At 42.8% G+C, this 22,755-nt stretch overlaps 1 protein-coding gene across 10 annotated transcripts in view; it reads left to right on the top strand.

The window, feature by feature from the left end:
* The window catches only part of DENND2B (DENN domain containing 2B), a 153,181-nt gene that overhangs the window by 72,154 nt on the left and 58,272 nt on the right, over nt 1–22,755 (top strand). For 7 of the 10 annotated variants that reach the window (XM_050975355.1, XM_030240508.2, XM_018907914.3 and 4 more), the window contains one exon: nt 20,034–21,248. In XM_050975355.1, coding sequence (XP_050831312.1) covers nt 20,034–21,248 — 1,215 coding nt within the window. Of the gene's footprint in view, nt 1–8,448; nt 9,386–20,033; nt 21,249–22,755 lie in introns of those variants that run through there. The other 3 variants (XM_050975359.1, XM_050975358.1, XM_050975354.1) reach the window with 3 other exon arrangements.

The following is a 22,755-nucleotide window of genomic DNA, read 5'->3' on the forward strand; positions in this document are numbered from 1 at the left end:
TGGATGACTCCAGGGGCAGATAGGGGAGGACAACACTGAACAATTCCCTCACCATTAGTTACAGAGCCTTGGGAGGGAGATAACTCTGCATCCACCACAGTGGAGTCCTGCTCCTACTGTATAAAATAATTACCAGTAAGATAAACAAAATGCAATGAATTGCATTCATGTATTTCACGTGAATATGAATTTAAAGACCATGAGATGTATCTTTTTTACATACCCTGAGTTTTCTGATTGGAGAGCATTGAGAAGAATGCAATAACTTGCAAATCAAAAGATGCATCTTCACCTCTGTGTTGCTCTGAAGCAATGAGGTTTTGATCTTATTTGAAATTCTAATGAGTGCAATTTTCCCACTAATTTTGTGTGATTGCCTATGTCTTAGCACATTAATAATAAAGTATTTTCTCATCTCTTACTCTTTTCTTGCTTAGTATGTGGAAGTATTGCTGTGAGTGATAGAAAAGCTGCTTGTTTTCTTTGTGGATGTCTGTATTTCAATTACAGGCTCCATTTTAATTAAAGGTGAAAGGTGTTCTCTGTCTTACACTTAGTACACAGGAACAGGGAAGGCAGCAGGTCTAGAAGTGTTTGCTGGTTGCTTACAACTTTTGACATTTGTGCATGGTTTGGAAGGTTAGTGGATACTGTTTTGTGCATATTTGGGCATGCAAGTTTTATTTGAGGGCTCTGAGGAGGAAGGAATGAGAGCAGCTTGAAAAGGAGAGTCAGTTATGTATGCCCAAAGCAGGAAGCCAAGGCTTTTTTTTTCATTTTTATTTAGGAAAAAAAATAATTGTTGCCCCATCAGTTTTGGAGTGGCCTGAGCTAAAACATCTCCCAGTTTTTTCAGCTAGAGCAGTCATCAGGAACTTGGTTAGAGCAAGAGGCCAGTGGTGTGAGTAAACTCACATGGTCTCAGCATGTCCCAGCCTCTCCCCACTGCCTGGGCTGGGACCTCTCCCTCTGCTGTGGGAGAGCTCCTGGCAGCTGAGCAGGGCTGAAGGCAATGAGGCACTCCACACTGAACTGCTGAGATGGACTTTCCCTGCAAAATTTGCCTACTGCTCAGAAGTACTAGTGAGAACACTTATGAGCTCTTTATGAATTTGTGAGAAAGAAAAAAACAAATCCCCTGTAGAAAATGTTTGTTACTTCAGAAGAGAACCAAGTTTTAATATTTTGACAGTGAGCTTGAGAACAGGAAGAATAGTGATTTAATAAAATTCTAAGACTAAGCAATATGCTCAGTTATTGGAGCTGTGATGAAACATGGCTTTTTAATTTTTTTTTAAACCACTGAGATTTAGAAAACCATACAAATAAACTTCAGCCAAATAATGATGAAAACTGAATAACTATGAAATCTATTAGCAAATATTGTACCCTTCCCTTTACAAGCAGAAACAGCCTGAAACATGCAGCTGACAAATTTTCAGCAGCTCAGTTCCCAGCAGTGCAGAATTTCCTTTGGTTCAGAAAGGAATAAGAGCTGCTGTTTACCCTGTGACACTGGAGGTGCATTTGGGACATGAAGCTCTGGCAGCTCAGCTCTGAACTGGGCCATGGGAGGTGGGAGGGCCATCAAGAACAGAAACATTTGTAGTGGGAAGGAGTGACAGTGCTGGTTCAGATGACCCTGAGGCTGGGAAAGGTTTGAATACAGGCTTTGACTGTTCTGCTGCCGTTATCTGGGCGAGCGGCGGCGGTGCCGCGCTGATTTCCGATGGTCAGGGCGCGATGTTCCCCTCCCTCGCTGGTCACTGCTGGGCACTGACCCCGGCCTGCCAGAGCTGAGCCATGCTCTCTCAAGTCACTCAGCAGGGCTGCAGAAACGCTCTGATGAGCACAGTGCTCTACAGAGAGGAATGGTTTGGGAGATGAGCTGACAGTTTCTAGTTAGATCACCAGATAGAACTGGAGAAGTGGACCTGCTTCTGGATGCATCCTTTGGTCTTCCTCAAACAGTTGATGGTGGGGCGTCTTGCTGTCCCATTTCTGTTGCTGGCTGATTTGTTTCACTTTAATTTTAAAAGTTCATTCAGGAAGAATGCACTTGTCAGTTAAACAAATCACTTTTTCTTAGCTGGAAGTTTTATCAATATCTCCCTCCCATTTGCATAGGTTCCTAGAAAAACACCCCAAGAAACTTCAAAATTTTGATTGGATTTTGATTCATAAAGCTTCAGATCAAGTTGACTTTATTATTACTTAAAGGCTACAGGAATGCAGTGAATTCCTTCCCATTGTAATTTAATTCTCATGACACTTTCAAAGCTTTATGTTTTTATATTAAGCAAATCATAGCTTATCATTAAAATTACCTTTTCTCTTCTATTAAGGTTTATATTTGCCAAAACCACTGGAAACTAAAAAATTAAAAAGAGAAACTAAGAAGCCTTTAAAAACCAGAGTTCTAGATGAGAGATTACACTGAAGAGGCATTTTTAATGCAACTATTGCAGGATGAAGACTGCAATATTGCAATACTGTGCAATATTGCCCTCCTTAGACTAACACTGCAATCCTTAATTGTTTAATCACTATATTCACAATAACGTACTGAGGGGTACAAAGATCTGAAATAAACCTAGATGTTTTTACAGGAAATTATTACAAGAGCTCGAATTTGGAAATGTTTCTGATATCTTTCTTGTGCTTTTACTGCACTGAACTGTAGTGAATAGAAGCAAAGAGGAAGACACATGCTAAAACACACACAGGACTCCCCACCTGTGTTGTGTCAGAGAATCAGCACAAGTTTTATGTGAATTTGTTTTTTGGGTGGCAATAAGAAGTGAGACTGAAGTTCTCAGGGAGTAGGACATAGTAGTCATGTGCATTTTTACATCATAATGCCAATATTTAATTTTTTCTACAATGAAACTCTATTGCTTTCTGGACCAGGGAGATGCTGGTCTATCTTTTCAATCTCACTGAAAAGATCATCAGAGATGCAAGTGATGAGCATTGTAAATGATTTTTCATGTTCTATGAGTATCTGTCCATTTAGGAGCTAAGACACTCATTTCTTTACACTTGAGCTCTTGAAAAGCCACCAATGTGGGAGAACAATTTCCATTCTGTGCCCTAATCAGTCTGAATTTGAATCAGTAGCTTAGAAATGAAAGGGTCTCTGTTGTCTTATCAGTTTCCTGCAGTGTTTGGTTATCCTAGAAAGATATTTTCCACTTGTACAGAGCACACCATTAAAAGAAGACATAGCAGAATTTTTCAAGATTGAATTTGAAAGGAAGATCTGAATGTAATAAGATAGATAATATGTTTCTCCCCTGACTGGAAAAAAAACCCCAACCCATTTGCCTGGGAAAACAAGGCAAGAAGTGCACAGACATAGCACCCTCACAGGCTGCATCCTCTAAATAATATAGCCACTATTCATCAGGCCATATTGTGTGATGAAACTGGGAATTAACTCAGTGCTTGATTCAGTCTCCACACTGAGTATCATCTTCAGTCCTCACACTTGAGGAATGAACATTGACAGCAAATGGTCTTTAAAAGCAAAATGAACTGTAAGCATTTTTTATCAAGCAGGAAAACAGGGCCAATGGAAATACACAGGTAGCATCCATATTGTTAAAATACATACCTGCAAAAATGCTCTTGGGAGACTTTTTCAAATCGTGACTTTTATCACAATTTCCATCATGCACTCTGAAGTTATTTCCATTCTGGCCAGGTCCTGTGTATAGAACTGGCATTGTGTCACAAGGGAATATGTGTCACATTCCCTTGGCACCAGGAACCCTGGAGCTGTTGAGCAGCAGGCATCTGGTAGGATGGGCTTCAGTGCTGAAAGCACAACTAAATATAACCATTGTAACAGATATGATATTCCTAATAACTAAATAACACTGAAAAAATTGATTTATTGAGTCAATCCATAAAATTCTATTGTAGTCAATGGGAATGTCAGCTCCTTTAAGAGCCTGAATGCTTTTTTTGAGAGTCTAAATATCCTGTTTTCATTAACCAGAGAGGAAAATTTTGCCCAGAGCGTCCATATGTTGTTCCTGAAGCTCTTTGTTAAAGCACTATTTTTATAAAGGAAATATTTTATGATTATCATATAATGAGTTTTATTGCCAATATGTGTTAGTATTTTATTGTGAGGGAGCTGTAGGAAATTGCTGAAGTAAATGAGAAGTATTCATTTGTTTTCTTCTCTCAGCTATAGAAAGAAAAAGTTAGGTCTGTAAAACAGGGTCACTTCAACATTGATGATCCCCAATGCTGTGGCTGTAGAGCAAGTACTGTTTTGGCAAACAATTAAGAGCAGCTAATAGATGGAAATGGTATTTTTCATTTTGGATTCCTAGGATAAGCCTATCATGCATCACAATTTCCTAAAAGCAAGCTTTTTCCAGGTAACAACATTTCTATTTGGCTGTAAAAGCAGAATTCAATGCAGTGTCAGTAGCACAGAAAGGCTTTGTGATTCAAATTCTGCTAGCTAAAAGCTCAGAAGGTCCATTTACAGCTAATGCAGGCAGGCAGGTGGGCTGCTGGAACAGGGGACTTCAGTGCTGGGATGGGCGGTGTTGGTGACACTCAGGTGTGGGCAGTGCTGGTTAATCCTCCTGTTGACACTGTGTGGATGTCTCCAGCTGACTCACCTGTTTTATTCTGCAGTGGGACACTCACCCTGACTCACCCTGGCAGCTGGGGCCAGAAGAGGAGCTGTCAGTGCAGATAACCAACAAATGCCCCGCAATGAGACTGCTCTCACACCAGACTGCTGCCCCCTCGATTTGTGCTGGGGTGGGAAGCCACTTTATGTCAACACAGGCAGAGGGGAGATGGCAGACAGCCTGTGGCCATTTGTTGGCTGGGACCTGAAAGGGTTTGAATGTGGATTTTTAACCTCTCCCTTCCTGTCAAACAGTACTGTCACCCATGTGGGCTTCAAGATAGAGGCTGAGCCTGGCAGGCTTGCTGTGTCTCTTTGTGTGTGGTTTGGTTCCTGACACAGCTTCTATGATTTCTTTAGCATCAGGCAGCTGGATTGCCTCACTGCAGAGCTTCAGGAATGAATTGCAAACTGTTGCTTCCTGTAACTTTAAAATAAAACCTCAATTTTTGTGGGCTACCAAGAGCAAACTTCTGGCTTGCCAGATTTCCCACACACCGGTGCCTTCAAAGCCAACACGTGAGACTGCAGAGAAAGGCTTTGCTCCTGTTTTGTTAAACATTAACAGAAGTTTCCTCCCCTTAAGCACACAAAGGGACAGAGGTTTGACAAACCCTCTCAGTGTGTCATTTGCTGCTTGACAAGAGAAGCAGGCAGCGTTCAGGGAGCACAGAGGCTTTGGCAAAGCACGGACTGAGAATTCCTGCATCCCCATTCTGCATCTTTCCAGGAGGGAAGAGCTCCTGAGTAAGTCTGGGTGTGCTGAAGTGATGGCAGTGGTGGGCAGCTGTCTGCTTGTCAGAGGCAGGAGGGGAGGAAACAACACAGCAGAAGGGAAGAGCATGAAGTGCCATAGCACTGAATTCCTTAGTGTCCTTTCCCACAAACAATTTTGCAGGAGATGAACTGTCTACTCACAGGCAGGAACTCAACAGCAACCTTCTGCTTACTGAAAGTAGCTATAGCAGTAGCTTTAATTTCCAGAGTTTGCAGTTTGGTGTAGAAGTGACTTTGTAGGACTAAAGCTCATTTTTAAAGCCCTTCTCTTCCCTTCCTCTCTCTACCTCTCTTGCTCTCAGTCAGAACCTCATCTCTCTAAGGCTAAATGCCTGTTTTTTGTCTTGAGATTCCTTTTTATCCCCTTTAATTCTTAAAGGTTTATTAAGTTTAATTAAGATTATTAAGTTATGCAGCGCTGTTCATATCCATGCTAAGCTGAACTTGTTTTTATTGTATAGAAAGTGCTGGTCCATTGGAGAGAGATCATAGTTGTTTATACTTAGGCTGAATATGCCTTACAATGACTGTACTTTTCAAACTGCTGAGATGAAAACACAGGATTAAATGAGGTACTGCTGGCACACTTTTGTGTGCTGTCTTGGTTTTGATGCCTGGTTTCAGGTTTTGGGTTTTTGTGGTATCTTTTGTTAATATACTTTCTGTGAAATGTGCTTTCTTGGCTATGAGAAAACTTGCATTTTTTTCCCCCCATTGAATAAAGAGCATCAGTCACAGGCTTGTGCTTTTCAGGAAAAAATCAGTATTATGGGTCCAACTCTGTGAGGTTCTGAGGGAACCTCAGAATTTTAATTTAGGGTAATTTAGGGTCAGAATCTGGACTTCAATTTACTGCTTCAAATATTCATTATCTGAGACCCCATGAGCTGCTGGAAGGAGTTTGTTGTTTGCGTTGTGGTTTGTAGGGAGCAAACACTTTCAGAGCTGTTGAGCGTATAAATGTTGCCTGTTGGTTTTTCTTGCTGCTTGATACACAGATGTTGGTATTGCTTCACCTGTACCATAGTTCTGGATGCTTTGCCTGGTGCTGCCTATGTAGCTTCCTGTAGGGATATGAAACTTAGTTTTGTCCTGGAAGTGAAAGGATGTGTGACAGGAAAAATGTCTTCTTGCTTTTAGTTGCTCTAAGTTAATGTTTAGTTGCCCTAAAGTGAGCAAAACTTTCAGTTTACTGTGCAGCATTTATGTTGGAGGGCAGAGGCCACAAAATATTTTCATCCTTAGGGTTACACTATGTACAAATTCTCTCAGAAGAAGTAAAGAGTGAAGTGAATTGTTAATACATATTGGCCTGCTCCTTATAGAACCTAGTGTAAAACTAAATCCACAGTTTTATAAGAAGCCAAGTTCTTGTGAGAATCAAAACTTATAAAGGATATATAAATCCCCCAGCTATTATTCTGATTCCAAATTTAGGCTTGAGATCCCAGAGCTCTTGTAGGTGTGGTGCTGAAATCTGGTCTGGGAGGCTCATTTCAGCTGGATGAGTAATGGACACGTTTAAGTTACCCTTGATCACAGTGAACAAAGTCGTGGGGAGTGTCTTTCCCTGACCTAACTCTGCTCCTGTCGACAGTTATGGGCAGCAAAAGGCAGAGAGAAGCCAATGCCTGAATCTTTTGGAAAGTTTCCTTTAGATCATGTTTCTGAATATTGGTGTGCACAGTACTCCAGCACTGGCTGACTGTTCATTTGTTAATATGCAGTGAAACAGAATTAGGGCCAGATGTAGCCCTCAGTCAAGTTAAATTTGGCCTTATCTGGACTCTTAGAAGAATTGAAAATCACAGCTTGGCCTTTTTCTTTTGCCTTTCTTCCCCTTTTTTCTTCTTTTTTTAAAAATTTATTTTAAATTTTATGTGTATATGCCAACAGATTGGGGAATAAATAGATCAAAGAGTTTTTCAAAGCTCTGTTCAACTAAGGAAAAACCCCAACAACTTTTGGCTGGCCAATTTTTTCATATGATGCTCAATTGTGGGTATGCCCATCACATTTCCTCATTTTCCTGGCTTGTTTAGCTGAAAGTAGAGTGAAGCACACTGTAACCAGTCAGATGTAGTAACCTAATTTAATTTTCACTGCAAATGTTATTTAAATATTTAAACTGTAACTTTGTTTTTCATAAGTGTGCATTTGCACCAGATCAATGCCTTAAATCTTCCTGCACTAACTTTTGCATCAGTTTGGATCTTCAGCAACTTCTCCTTAGCAACACTTCATTTGTGCTAACATAAGGCAGAAGAAAATCTAACACTGGTTAATAGGTTTTTAAAGGAAGTGAATGAAAAGAAATTCCCTCATAAATACAAGTCAAGTATATAACTTCTTAATCTGCACAAAGCCATTGTATTGGCCAAGGCCAAGCCCATCAGCGACGATGGCAGCGCCTCCGGGATGACGTATTTAAAAAGTGAAAAAAGTTACTGTGCAGGAGCTACTGCAGCCAAAGAGGAGAGGAGTGAGACTCTGTGAGAGGAGCAGCCCTGCATGCACCAAGGTCAGTGCAGAAGGAGGGGCAGGAGGTGCTTCAGACATTGGAGCTGAGATACCCCTGCAGCCCATGGTGAGGCAGCTGTGCCCCCACAGCCCATGGAGGACCACGGGGATGCAGAGATCCACCTGCAGCCTGTGGAGGAGCCCATGCCAGAGCAGGTGGATGCCTGAAGGAGGCTGTGACCCCATGGGAAGCCTGTGCTGGAGCAGGCTTCTGGCAGGACCTGTGGACCCGTGGAAAGAGGAGCCCGCTCTGGAGAAGGATTGCTGGCAGGATCTGTGATCTTGGGGTGGACCCACACTGGAACAGCCTCTTCCTGAAGGACTGCACCCTGTGGAAGGGACCCACCCAGAGCAGTTAATGAAGAGCTACAGCTATGGGAAGGACCCACCTTGGAGAATTTTCTGGAGAACTGTCTCCCGTGGGAGACACCACGTGCCGGAGCAAAGGAAGACTGTAACTGTCTCCCACGGGACAGACCCCGTGCCGGAGCAGGGGAGATATGTTCCTGTCTCCAGTGGGAGCAACCCCATTCCAGAGCAGGGGAGATATGTTCCTGTCTCCAGTGGGAGCAACCCCATTCCAGAGCAGGGGAGATATGTTCCTGTCTCCAGTGGGAGCAATCCTATTCCGGAGCAGGGGAAAAATGCTCCTGTCTGCATTGGGAGCAACCCCGTTCTGGAGCAGGGGAAAAATGTTCCTGTCGGCATTGGGAGCAACCCCATTCTGGAGCAAGGGAAAAATGCTCCTGTCTCCAGTGGGAGCAACCCTGTTCTGGAGCAGGGAAAAAATGCTCCTGTCTCCAGTGGGAGCAACATTACTCCGGAGCAGGGAAAAAATGCTCCTGTCTCCAGTGGGAGGGATGCCGTTCCAGAACAAGGGAAGAGTGTAACTGTCTCCATTGGGAGTGATCCTATACTAGAGCAAGGGAAGCTTATAACTGTCTCCAGTGGGAGAGACCCCATTCCAGAGCAGGGGAAAGGTGTAAATGTCTCCAGTGGGAGCAACCCCAGTCCGGAGCAAGGGAAGAGTGCAGTAAGTGTCTCCAGTGAGGGTGATCCCATTGTGGAGCAGGGAAAAAGTGGAACTATCTCCAGTGGGAATGACCCCATCCCGGTGCAGGGGGAGAGTCTGAATGTCTCCAATGGCAGAGACCCCATGCCGGAACAAGGGAAGAGTGTAATAACTGTCTCCAGTGGGAGTGATCCTATTCCAGAGCAGGGGAAGAGTGGGACTGTCTCCACTGGGATCGACCCCATTCCAGAGCAAGGGAAGAGTGTAACATCTGTCTCCAGTGAGAGTGACCCCATTCCAGAGCAGGGGAAGAGTGAGAAGAGTCCTCTCCATGAGGAAGAAGGAGCAGCAGAAACGCCGTATGATGAGCCGACCACAGCCCCCGTTCCCCGTAACTCTGAGCTGCTGCGGCAAAAGAGGTAGAGAAAATGGGGAGTAAAGCTGAGCTCAGGAAGAAAAGGGAGGGGTGGGGGAAAGGTGTTTTTAAGATCTGGGTACATTTCTCATGATGATACTCAGATTTGATTGATAATTAATTTTTTTCCCCAAATGGTGTGATGATAATTGGTAAGGAATATCTTCCTGTCCTTATCTCAACACATGAGCTTTTTATTATATTTTCTGTCCCCTATCCCACTCCCAGGAGAGGGAGTGACAGAGCAGCTTTGGTGGGCACCTGGCATCTGGCCACATTTATGCACACTGGCAAGTATACCAAGGGTCATGTTTGTCACCATAGCTGGAATGTATGTTGTATTCCATAAGGTCAGAGTGACTGAAGAAAATTATGATAAGAGAGGCCAGGGGTATAAACTTTGAAATCTTTCCTCCTTCAGAGACAGGATGCAGATGAGACACGTTGTGTACTCAATTAATAGGTTTTCTTCTCTCTTCCTTGCTTTGGCACCTCCATGAGTCATCCTTTACTTATCAACTGCTCTCTTGTCTTCTGCTTCTCCAGGTGCCAAAAAAAAAATCCTGCACCTGATTTCTTTCTTTCAGTTGTTTATATACAAGAGAGATATTGTGTATGTGGGAGAGATATTACGACTGCTCCTGTCCAGAGTCTGTTATGAATGTTGGGCTACTTCTTAGAAAACAAACCAAAAAAAGTGTAACTTTTGGTAGGAAAACTGTTTTCCCTATTCTCAAAGGTTTCAATTAATGCCAGCGTGTGTGTGAGTAACAGACAAGTTTGAGGTGCAATTGTATAATTCAGTGACTGGAAAGTTCACAGAGGATGGTAATAGCAATTATTATGTTGGAAAAATAGTCTAATTTTGAGACACAGAGGTCTTGGGTGATTGAAGCAAGTGGAAATCCACTCTTCTAAGGGACAAAAGAGAGAGGGCAAAACTTTTAAAATGAAGTTAAAGATGAAGAACAAGGGCACATTTCTCAGCTGTGTCATTCTTTGTACAAATAATGTCCTTCAGGGAACAGATAAGTTTTCCTAGTGTGGAGTGTGCTGGTTTTATGCCAGTACTTCAGCTTTTTGCTTACAGAGGAAGGTTGCAGCAAGCTGAACTGAGCTGTTACAGTTGTCTTGCCAACAGGATGGCACCCAGCTGCTGGTCAGAGATGAGTCAGCCCCTCGGAGGCCTAGCACACTTTGGGTAGAGTTTGAGATCAGGATTAGCTCTTCTTTTCCCCCGCCTCAGATGGTCCATATGACTTGGAACCTCCCTTCCCGGTGCTTGAGCTCCAAGTGCACAGCAGTGAGAGAGGCTGGGGCTGATAGGCTGTGTTTAGACAGGGTGATGTTGAGGTTGCTCTGCATTCACAGAGATAGTGCAGGAGATTCTGTTCTGGTGGTATTTTAAATTTTATTTGATTTTGTTTTGCTTTACTTTTTATTTCCTCTGCAGTTCAGTAACTCCAGAAGCAACACAGATATTCTCAGATCTTTTCAATCCCTTTAGTATTATCCTGTGTGACATATTGTATTTTCTCCAAATATCTCAGGCCTCAGACTTGATGGATTGTGATACTGGTAGTTGAAATGATGACAGAAATTAAGAATCCTGTTTCATAGCAGACAGATGGAAAATGGCTTTTGGTTTTATAATCTGCTCTTCTGGGATGCTTTCTCACTGTGTTAAATAATCTAATTTCCAAAACTGAACAAAAGAAACCTCTACAGAAAGTTCTCACTGGACACTGGCAGCACATTGGGGACCACAGCTAAGCTGGTGGAACTAGAAGGAAAATGTGGATGCTGGTAGGAAAGGCAAATAAAATATTTTCTATTTATTCTGAAACAAACTCCTCTGAGTAGATGAGATTAAGAAAGTTGGTAGAAGATGGGAGTTCTGAATCCTTATTATTTTTCTGTCCCTGATGGATAGTTATACTTGAGTCTATTTGAGGAGGTTTTGCATGACCTAGAAGCTGATTTATATGTGAAGCAGGGAAAGCAGATTTGTCTCTATTCTGGATTAGTGTGTAGCTAAGATTTAGGACTTTTTGACTTCCAGTTCAGATCTTTTCTCTGTGGATACAGAGTATTTCAGTAAAGTATAGAGTGACCCTGTGAGGTTTTCTGACTTGTCAGGGCAGAAGAGGGTGAGCCTATTTCCCAAGAATGTTCCAGACCCAAATTTCAGATTTGGAGGTTGCCAAACCCAGATTGCCCTCAGATATCTTGAAAACTGAGCATCACAATGCATGAAAATAATTTTTAATGCTTCCAAAATTGCATTTGTGTGAGCACAGAAAACGTGGAAAGCTTTGTCAGAATTAGTTCCACAGAGTTTGTTGCTTTGATATTGCAGGGCAGATGAACAAGGCTGTTGAAAAATCACCTGTGCTTTGAAAAAGCAAAGTTTAGAGCCTCTATGTGTACTGGGTTTTTTAATAATCAGCATGTTCAGACATGCTGCTAAAGAACAAGTTTCAAGGAAAGGCAGTTCTTAAATAGACAAATGAAGGTTTGTGCTTTCTGCCTGGTTCAAGAAAATGCCCTCACTTGCTGCATTGCCACTCCCTCTCCTGCAAAACTCCCAAGATCTTAAGATATCAGGTGAGACTAAAATATACAGAGCCAATTCCAGAACAATAACTACAGTGGAGCTGTAATAATGGAAACATCTAGTGCATAAATTATTATTCAGAACATGTTGTGGGAAAAGAGTTACTTGTAGGGATGCTTCCCTTTTTCAACTTCGAATCATGTTTTTAGAGGAGAAAGTGAGAGGTGGTCCTATGAAACCAGGGCAGTTTACATTGGTGGAAAAGAGAGAATGGCTTACTCTGATACTTTTGATCTTGATTTTTGATTTTACCACAGTCAGCTTCTGATTCCTGTGATGGAAAGTACAGCCCAGTCTTGTTGGTATTCTTTGCCTTGGGAAGTTATTTGTGTCTGAACAGAGGAGGTGAAAAAGGCTTAAACGGGGGAATCTTTTAAAGACCATCCTGCCCTTGCCTTGTAACAGAACAGAAGACAGCCATAAATCTGGAGCGGCAGGGAATCAAACCCTCTGAGTCTAGATAATTTCACAATTTCCTGTTATCTTCTTCCCCCTCACTTGGCAAAGACACCTAGTGCATGCTGATTGATGGCATTTTATTTTACAGTCATTCCTCTTGGTCAGATTAGTCTTGCTGTCTTGGCTTTATGGATCCAGGCTAATTCAAGTATTTAGGATCTGACTCATCAACTTTGATTTCTTTGCCCTTGTTTTGTACAGTGGTAGAGCACAGTTGCCACTTCATGTAATTTACTTTGGCAGAATGACTCCTGCATTTCCCTGATGTAAATCAGATCTTTTTGCTTCTGAGCCATGAGAGTACAGCTGAGCAGCACTCAGCTGTGACTGTGTGTACTTCTCTTCAAGAACCAGCTGCAAAGGCCCAGAGCTCTGGGGTGGGGGGTGTTAAACTCAGGAATTCACCACAGCACCCCTGCAAATCCACCCCACAATTGTTATCATTGACTCAGTACCTCTTGGGAGAACAGACACTGGGGCTTTTAAAAACCACACACAGAGACTGATTTTTTTTTTTGTCTGTTTCACAGTCCTATCATTCTGTAGTGAGTTCTGATATTGTTTCAGTTTTTATTTAAATGGAAAGTATCAGAACTCCTTTGTGGTAATCCACTCCTTGGGGGAAAAATTCAGAAGTACAAACAGGAAAATAATTGGTGTTTCTATTTTTGTCCTATCTTTAAAGATTTAGTGATTTGTTGTCCACTTTGATTTTACTGCTCATTCTCTCCAAATGCTGGGACTTTTCCATCCCAGCACAAGTTCATGAGAGTGAGCCTGTTTCAAACAATATTATAATGCAGAATCACTGCTCAGTTTAGAAAGCACAAGTTTTTGTCTTGTTTTTGTCACAATCCCAAAGCCAACAATAACAGGGGGATGCAGATTTTCAGGGATTTTTAGCCAGACTCCTGGCTAAAAAAGGTGAGAGCTCAAAGATTATAAAGGGTCTGGTGCCAGAGGGTTTGTTCTGCTGCTCTGTACCTCACTTTCATTTCCAAGAGAGAGGCAAGATGTGACAAGTTGCACCACTTGTTCCAGCACCAAGTTGAATCAGCTCAAAAATCACCCCTTACTGGTGTGTGCCCAGAACTTGAGTGTGAAAAGTTCATCTCCTTTATTTGCCATAAACCCTTATTTAGATTTAAGATAATTAAATACAATCTGTAATTATCTACTTGAGTTATGGAGAAAAGGAAAATGCTGTGTGCTGTGGGAGTACAGAATATATAGATGGTTTACTGCCAAATAAGAGTTGATTTAAATTCAGTAGTGCAGGAGGTCCCTTTGGTCTCAATGTTCCCATAATCCCTAGCTACAAGAAGTAACAATAAACATAGGTTTTAAAGTCCTTTTCTGCTCCTGGAACAATTAATACACTGAATAACTCAATTTACATTTTTTGATTGAGTATACAAGGCAGCTGTCCAAGCCTAGATGATCATTTATTTTGGAAAAGAAAAAGAACACAAAGGGTCATCAATACATGGGATCCTTGTGGGCCACCCTCGACTAAGCAGCAAAGCTTGGATTCTTAGACTTCAGATCACCTCTTCTGGTGATGGTTGCACATTTTACCCTCATTCTAACCCAGTTAGACCAGCCTGACTCCCTGCATTTGTCCCCTGCTTGCAGCAGTGCCTGGCTGAGTCTTTGCAGCAGTCACTGTCACTGCCTCTGCCTGGCTGTCCCCTCTGGTGAGGAAAGGAAATGGCACATTGTCACAGGAGAGAATGCTGAACCCTCTGTGAAATGACTTGTTCTGTAACTCATCTCCAAGGGCAACCCCACCACTGACTGCTGCTCTTTGACAGCTAAAGGTGGACTTCTCACAGTCCTTTGGAGGAAAGCATAGAGGAAATTTATTAGTAATTCTTGTATAGAGAGAGAAAGTGTGAATTTCTGGAGAAGTGTCCTTCATCATTGCTTCTATCAAAGCCCTTGCGGTGTTTTGGTCTCCTTAAATTACTCTGCCTTTTTATGCCTGAAGAGGCCTGGGGATTGCTGTACTGCAGTGGTGTGTTCAGTTTCTGTTTGTGCAAAAGTATTGATTTGTACTGGGAGCTTTCCCAAGAATGTCTGACAAAGGCAGAAGAGTTTATGTGCTCTGTTTGTTTGCTCTGTGATTTTCTGGCAGCACTGCCCTTGGTGGGGTGTGAAGCTGTACTGTTTTCAAGGAGCTGTGGTTACTGAACCTCTGCAAAGGGCTTGTTCTGTGCAGGTCACAAAAGGAAGGGGACATAAACACCGTTTCTAATTTGAGCTTCTGTTGGTCTCTACGTGTTTTCTCTCCTCTGCCTGGTGAAATCAAGTGGAAGTCTGATATAAATGAATATCATAGTGAGCCATTTCATCTGTTTTCAGCAGTAGCACACCAAGATGTGCATGGTATAGTGAATGGTTCCAACTAGCAGGTGAGCAGGGTGTGCTTCCCTCTCACTTTGCCTGGCTCTGGGAAGGATGGATTCCAGGATCTTCACTCAGAGTGGCTGGCAGATGGTAGCTGAATATTCCATAGTATTCTCTCCTAAAAAAATTTCCAGAGAATTTCAAAGTTATATCCTCATTTACCTATCAGGGCAGCTTTAATGTATGTATTAAAAATGAGTTTTGCTGCCCTTGCAAAGAGAAATTTCTGTTGCTTTTGTTGCAGATCTCCTTAAATATTGGGTAGAGCAACAAGAAGTCTCTAGTGCTGGCCAAAACTACTCATTCCCAAAGTCACAATCCTATAGTCACAGCTGATTCTGATGATACTGCTACCCTCAAACAGGTTAGGTTGTCATGATGAAATGGCATAATGCCCTGAGAAGAACTAGGAATGAGAAAAAAAAAAAACCCTAAATAAAATATTTAGAAAGCAACATTTTTTCTAACAAAAGTGGGGAGCAAGTCCTGAGGAGTAAAGCCAGTGCTGAGATTCTTTGCACCCAACATCAGTGTCACTGGGAAAGGATGGGACCTCATCAAGAGGAGTCTGGAAAACCCAGGGCCTTTTTGTCATCATGTTGCTTGTTCTTCTTTCAGTAAATGGGCTCCCATGTATGAGCATGTTGGAGTGGGAAATTCCCTGGATCAGAGAGCCAAAATCTCTCCTACTATTCTGTATGTGTCAGTTAAAGAAGAGCAGATGGGATTTACAAAACTGAAAAAATGCTGAGTGGCTTCTTCCAGCTTGCCTTTCCTCAGGACAGGATGATCTGTGGGGTCACGCCTGACACTTCAGGAAAGCTAAAACAGTGCTGCAGAGTCTGAGCTGCTTAGCTCAGAGGTCAGAACAGGGCAGTGAGAGTTGGGAGTCCTGTAACTCTTTCAAGGCAAGTCACTTAAGCACCCTCCAGTCACTGTTAAAGCCTGAAATGCAACCCAAGATTTTTCTTAGTGTATATAAAGCGTATATATTGGATAAAGTGTATACTGGATCTTGGATGCAAATGCCTCAATAAATGCACATTCTGATTATCCACCCATACTCTGATTCCCAGGCCACAAACCCAGCTCTAGAGCCACCCTTCTGGTTGCTTCCTGTTATTAAAAGTTACTCATGAAGTTGTGGGAATTTTCTGCACCCATCGCTCCTCTTTCCTGGAGTTGATGTTTGGCATTGGAAGCAGGAAGGAGCTGTGCTTCTGCTCAACTGGATCAAAAGACCAAGCCCTCTAGTTTTAAATACTAATTTTGTATTGCTCACTTTCAGAGTGGCTTCCAGGAATTAAATTTTTCCTCTTCTATAAACAGACAAATGTTAGCACCACATTTTGCAGAAGAAGATTGATGTCCAAAATTGAAGACTTTTTGACTTTTGGGTCAGATAGAGGGTGAGAACTCAGGCACTTTTGGCACCAAGAATGAGCCCTTTTCCATCCCCATAGATTTTCAGTACAAGTTAGCCTTGCTAAAAGGTAGCAGCTCAGTTTTTTCATCTTTTGCCTTGTGATGAGCAGGTTGCAAATTATCTTAAAGGAAGTGTGTCTGTTCTCTTGGTGCAGCTGAGATGCAGCTCCACTGTTATCCACGTCGTCACTGGGCCTGGTGAAAGGAGATGCCTTTACTAGAGACAACAATAGAATATATGAATATTTGAGAGCAGCCCTCAAGAATTACAGTTTTTGTAAATTACGAGTTTTTTCTACACTTGGGTGAGAAAAAGAGAAACTGAAGAGGAGAGACTGAATCAGAATGTGAAGATCAGTTGTATCTACAGTTCAATATTCCTACAGAGCAAGACTGATATTATCAGTTTCCTCTTACTGTGGGAAACTGCTGATTTCTGAAGGAACAAATCACAACAGCAAAGCTGAGTGTGGTCTAGAGAGCTGGAAAGCACCTCTTGGATTCTGTCTGCTCTCCCTGGTGAGCAGCAATGAGTCCCAGCAGAAAGGTGCTTCCAGGATCTGTCACCTGTTTAGAGGACATTGTGGGCTGCTTGGCAGCCTTTGAGACTGCAATGCACACCTGACTTGCCAGGGTTTGGGCACTGCACACCTAGGGCTGTGTGTTGGAAGAATGCCCTTAGGGAACCAGAGCAACTTAGAACGGTGTCTTTTGTGAAATGCTGATATCCTCAAAGACAGAATCCTTGACCAGAATGAAGGGCTTGGTCAAGGGAACTTGTTAAGAAAGCCAAACTTGATTCCATCATCTCTATTTATAGATGATATTTGGGAAGTTTGTGCAATGATATGCATTGTACAGTGCTGCCTCATATAATTCTGTATGTAGAAAACTTCAATTAAAAGCACTTTGCTTTACAATCTTTGTGGAAGGTTGCAAGTTTCCTAATTATTCATCTCTGTCCAGTAATACTGGTTTTAAAGTCTGTGGAGCTATTGTGCCTTCCAGAGAACATTCTTCTAGTGGAAGTAAGTTTCTTAGGGAAAAACCATTTTATTATTTACTGATCAGCTTTTGGACTTGTTTTTCTCCTTCATTCTGTTACTTACCAGCATCCTTTAGAGAATGCATGGTGAAACCTTTGGGACAAAGCTCTGTTCCTCTTTGTTGTTGAATAAGTCCTACAGATTCTCTCTGAATTACTCAAATTTTGAGTGTAATACAGTGTAAAACCAGAATCTGTTTCTTAACTGATGTAACCCAAGTCTTTGAGGGCAAACTCCTGCAGAAAGCCTGGGGCTCTGCAGCCCCAGTCTAGCACAGTGGAAGTGATTGGGAGTTTTGTAACTGAATTTGGGGGTTTCAAGATGAAGCCTTAATTTCAGTTACCTTACTGGGAACCTGGGGCTTAAAATAATGCTCATACCTCTCAAGAAGAAATGTTTTACAACTTCTTCAGGTTATGCAAACCATAATTTCCCCCTTTTCCTCTTTCCCCAATGACTCACCAAACCTTTTCCTGACAGTGGAAAGAGCTGAAAAGATATTTCTTAGACTGTAAGGAGATGAAGGACTATGCCTGTGGTATTTTCAGTGCAGTGTGTCAAAGGCAGAGAGAGGTGTCTGATATCTGATTGTCAGCACGTTCTTCACCTCTGCTGTCCAATTTTACTGACCCTGTCATTTTATATTTTATTCTTGCTATTGCCAGTACAGATCCAGAGTCTAACAGGCAAGTTGTAACATGCTAAACCATTCCACAGGGCTTCTTCTATCCCTATCCTGTAGCTGAATCCTGACAGTGGATTTAGCCAACATGCAGCTTCTGAGGCTGTAGTGGAGGCTGTAGTCTTTTGACATAAAATACTGGCAAATACATTCCACTGGGTAATGCCTGTTTCCTTGAGAAAAATGTCAGTGCAGCTCTGGGATGGCTCTGCATGGCATGAAAGAATTAGGAGAACATGATCTCAAATCTAGGTTAAGGCAGTGTTATGAATAATATGAAAATTGGGCTTTGTGGTAGCAACCTGAAGAAACTGAGATGAGACAGGCTGAAATAATGATCAGGGTGCCCCACTAAGCCTGAGGAGGCTGATTTAGCCTTCATCTTCAGGCACTATAAGGGTATGTTGGCCAAGGTAATTCCAGGTAATCCACTACAAACTGAGCAGCAACAGACAGCAAAAACCACTCAACATCTGTCACCTATTTTTGATCTTCTCAGATCTCTTAAGACACCTGTCTGCAGCCATACAGAATGGCAGGAAATTCAACTTCTAGCATGCAAAGAGCATATTCTGGCATGCATCCTTTCTTGTCCTGCTTTAGGCAGTTTTGTACGACTGCCGTCAAAGATGATGAGATCTCTTCTCCTACAGGCATATTTATCTTTCAAAACAGTAAAGAAATAAAAGTCATCAAGCAGTGACTATTCTGTGACAAATAGATTTGGTTGTTCTCAGGCCTCTGAAAAAAAGAGATCAGTTTCCTTTTGTGATAATTTGATTATTGTATTTTTCTGACTTTTTTCTTTCTATATTTTTGAGCTTTGATTGTGAAGTAGTTGCTGTAGAGAATGGGGATGAAATCTGATAATCTGTTTTGGGGCTGCATTTGAAGGAAAAGAAAATATCTCCTGTGTCAAAGTAAATTTTTCAGAACTCACCCCAGTGCTCTGGATTTTTTTGGATTAATGCACAGAAATTGGCACTTCTGCTGTAGGTATTGGCTGGCTGCTGGGAAGAAAACAATATAGCAGCAGAGATCTTCTGAATCTCTTCTCCCTTTGCTATAGTGCAGACATTTGCTCCCCTGATTTCTTTTGGGCAACGAGTTCTTTCATTTGGATCTTGCCTGAGTACAGGACAGTTGATAAAAAACAGCTTGTTTTCCACAGTCTTCACACAGCAAAAACTTAATAGCAGATGCAAGGCATTACTTATGGGTCTTTCCTCTTTTTCCTGTGCTGTGTGAAACAGAAAGGAGTTAATTCAAGGAGTTGTGATTACTGCTCCTATGATTTGTGTCTATAGATTTTGGCAGGGTGGCAAACCCCCTTTTTGACACAGTTTTGGCTTAATTTCCTTACTGCTGGCTCATCCTTGATGAGCCAAATGATTAATGTGTTATTTAATTTCCTTGTGTCTTTTTGTTCTTAAAAGTCCTTGCAACAGTGTACAAAACCCCAGTAACAATAGCTGATTTTGCAAACCATGGCTAAAATTTGTTCCAAGGGTTTTTTCCAGGGTAACACTGAGATCTTTCTATGTAGTTTATATTCTTCAACACATAGAGTGAGCAGATTAATGTATTTTCTCAGTGTGTAACATTCTTTTGATAAGAAATTACTTCTATTTGATAAGGGGAATTTAATCTGTTGGCCACAGCACCAGATCAAAGACGAACCAGCTCTACTCATCTGCAGGTGGTAGATGCTTTCAAGACAGAGGTTTGCTATGAGAATTTCAGCTGGCTTTGAGTTCAGGAAACTTGGAAAAGCTGGGGGTCAGTCAGAGGTGGGAAAACTTGTTTTGGATGTGCTAAGTGTCTGCTCATGGCCCATCACTGATCCCAGTTAAAGGCTGGCACCTCCCACCCCTGACTCTGTGGCTGAATGGTCACTGGTGTCTTGATGCTTTGAGGGGGTCTTGAAGCAGGTGAAGACCTGCAGCCAGAAGAAAGTTGGCAAATAACTCCAGTTTCCCCAAGGCCTTGATTTTTTATTTTTTTCTGCTTCCAGGTGCCAGTCAGCTACTCCGCCGCCCCTGCTGTCCCCTCAAAGGAGCCCTGCCTACCCCCTCAGTGACAGTGAGGACTCCTCCCGCTCTACTGGGCTCTCCAGAGTCTCCAGCTCCAGGCTGTGCCTCAAGGACTGGAACAGCCGCACGTCTACGCTGCGCAGCACCTCCACGAGCCCGTCGGACACCGACTCGCCGAGCCGCCCCCTCAAAGCCATCAGCGTGGGTGCTCTGGATAAAAGGCTGTCCGTGTTCAAGGCCGACCAAAAGGAGAGCCCAAATGAGGGTCAAGATGGGGAAGCAGTAGGGAGCCATCCACTCACCCGGAGCACTCTGTCCTTGGGCACTGCCACCAAGTTAAGGACCCTCTCCAGCAGCAGGGTGAGCGTCCGCTCGCAGACGCTGGACATCAGGCAGAAGATCACAGAATGGGAGTGCCGCCGGGAGCTGTCCCCCAGGGCCAGCGTGTGTATGGACAAGAGGGATGCTGGGGAGAGGTCGGGCAGTGAGAGCTGCCCCAGCGTGCTGACCTCTCCCTGCAGCGACAAGACATTTGATTTCAAAGGGTTCAGAAGAATGAGCCGAACATTTTCCGAGTGCTCTTACCCGGAAACAGAGGAGGAGGAACTGCTGGACAGGGATTCCTGCCATCGGTTTGACAAGAGACCGGGCAGGAGCGAACCTCCTTCTGCCACTTTCCTTAAGAGCCATGTGAGGAAAGAGTCTTCTGCTGTGCTCAACAGAATCCAGAAGATTGAGCAGGCACTGAAGGAGCAGTCAGGCAGAGGCCTCCCCCAGTTACCGAGTAGCTGCTACAGCGTTGACAAAGGGAGGAAAAAGTCTGGGACTCTGCCTGCTGTGGAGGGACTGAGTGAAACCCCGAGTGATAGCAAAGGCGGGGGTGTTACTTTGGGGAGTGAACCAGAAACCCCTCCCGAGGCTGAGAAAAGCAGTAAAACAAAACAGGGCATAACTGCGAACTCCGGGGGTCCCAAAGCGCTCCTGGAAAGCACACCCAACAGCGCCGTGAATCCCGTCCCCAAGCCCAAACGCACCTTCGAGTACGAGGCAGACAAGTCCCACAAGAGCAAACCAAGCAATGGCCTACCTCCATCTCCCACACCTGCTGCTCCTCCTCCCCTCCCGTCCACGCCCGCGCCCCCCGTGACCAGAAGGCAGAAGAAGGAGTCGCGCTTTCACCGAAAATCCCAGAACAGGTAAAAGGAAATGTATTTGCAGGGAATGCCTCAACAAAGGCAGGAATGATGCATCTGATTCCATGTTCTCAGAAGGCTAATTTATTACTTTATAATGCTATATTATGTTAAAGAATACTATACTATACTAACTAAAGAATATAGAAAGGATACTTACTGAATGCTAAAAGGATAATAAACTCATGACTCTTTCCAGAGTCTCGACACAGCTTGGCCCTGATTGGCCAATGAGTCAAAACAACTCACACTAGAATCCAATGAAACAATCTCCAAACACATTCCACATGACCAAAACACAGGAGAAGCAAATGAGATAAGAATTTTCTTTCTTCTCTGAGGCTTCTCAGCTTCCCAGGAGAAAAATCCTGGGCAAAGGGATTTTTTCAGAGAATGTGAATGCCACAGAAATGTGCTCAGTTGTCCAAATGCATAAATAAGTGGGCTATATTTTTGCAGTAGCAATATTCTAAACTCTCCCTCTAATGCAGTGCTTTTGATGAAAGAAAATCTAGGAATTGCATGCAAGAGAAGTGGTTTTTTTCTGCTGGTCTGCACTGATGGAATGTACTGGTACAATATTTTTGAATGCCTTCAGTTTTGGAGTTCTAACATCTGCATCCCTCAATCCCCCAAAAAGCTCTAAGTTACGTATGGTAAAGATCATCTAATTAATTCTGGCACAAATTCCCTTGGTGGTGATTTTTAATGGACCATAATTTCATTATTGTCTGGTATGGGACCATAGCTGCTCCCTCATAGCCTTTTCTTCCTGTAAAATGTCCCTGCCGAGGTTTTCTACTTCCAAAGTTCATTAGGATAGTAGTTGTGTCAATTTTATGCAATGTAGGTGATTTTATTTAATTCAGTCCTTAGGAATATTATCAACTGTCAAGGATTAATGCTGAGAGAACTGTTTTATCACAGAAAGTCCTCTATGTCTTCCTGAGTTAATGATGGGGAGAGTGTATGGCTACATTTCCCCTGCAGTTTGTGGAGCGTGGCTTGTTTTAATCACATGATTCCTCCTGAGTTTTAGACATGGTAAAACTCATTCTGCTCATTGCTTGGAAAATTGCAGGCACAGTTGTTGCTGAGCATTCAAATTGCAGCATTTTTAATGAATTCACCTGCCTGTGCTTGTGCATGATCCACACCCTCCCTTGATATTTAGTAATGAAATTTGTAAGGAACTGCTAAGCAGCATCTCAGATGCACAACATCCCTTCAGATTCTGCTGCTTGAGGTTGGCTTAATTACTGAAAGTTTTTTAGCACAACCTCACCTGAATTATACTGGGATGAGAAGAGCCTTCAGCTTCTGTCCTTTTCTCAAAGGAGACATCTGCTTCTGAAAGGTCAAACAGCTCTGCTGAGGCAGGTTGTTTCCACATCCCCCCCACCTTTCTGGAAGAAAGTCAAGCTCTGATCAGCAGTGCTTATCTTTTAGTCCTGGCAATAATCTCAGAGGAAGTAAATCTAGTTTTTAAGGAAAATTTGTGAAGTAAAGC

The sequence above is a fragment of the Serinus canaria genome, chromosome 5 (genome assembly GCF_022539315.1).
Source record: "Serinus canaria isolate serCan28SL12 chromosome 5, serCan2020, whole genome shotgun sequence".
Lineage (NCBI taxonomy): Eukaryota > Metazoa > Chordata > Aves > Passeriformes > Fringillidae > Serinus > Serinus canaria.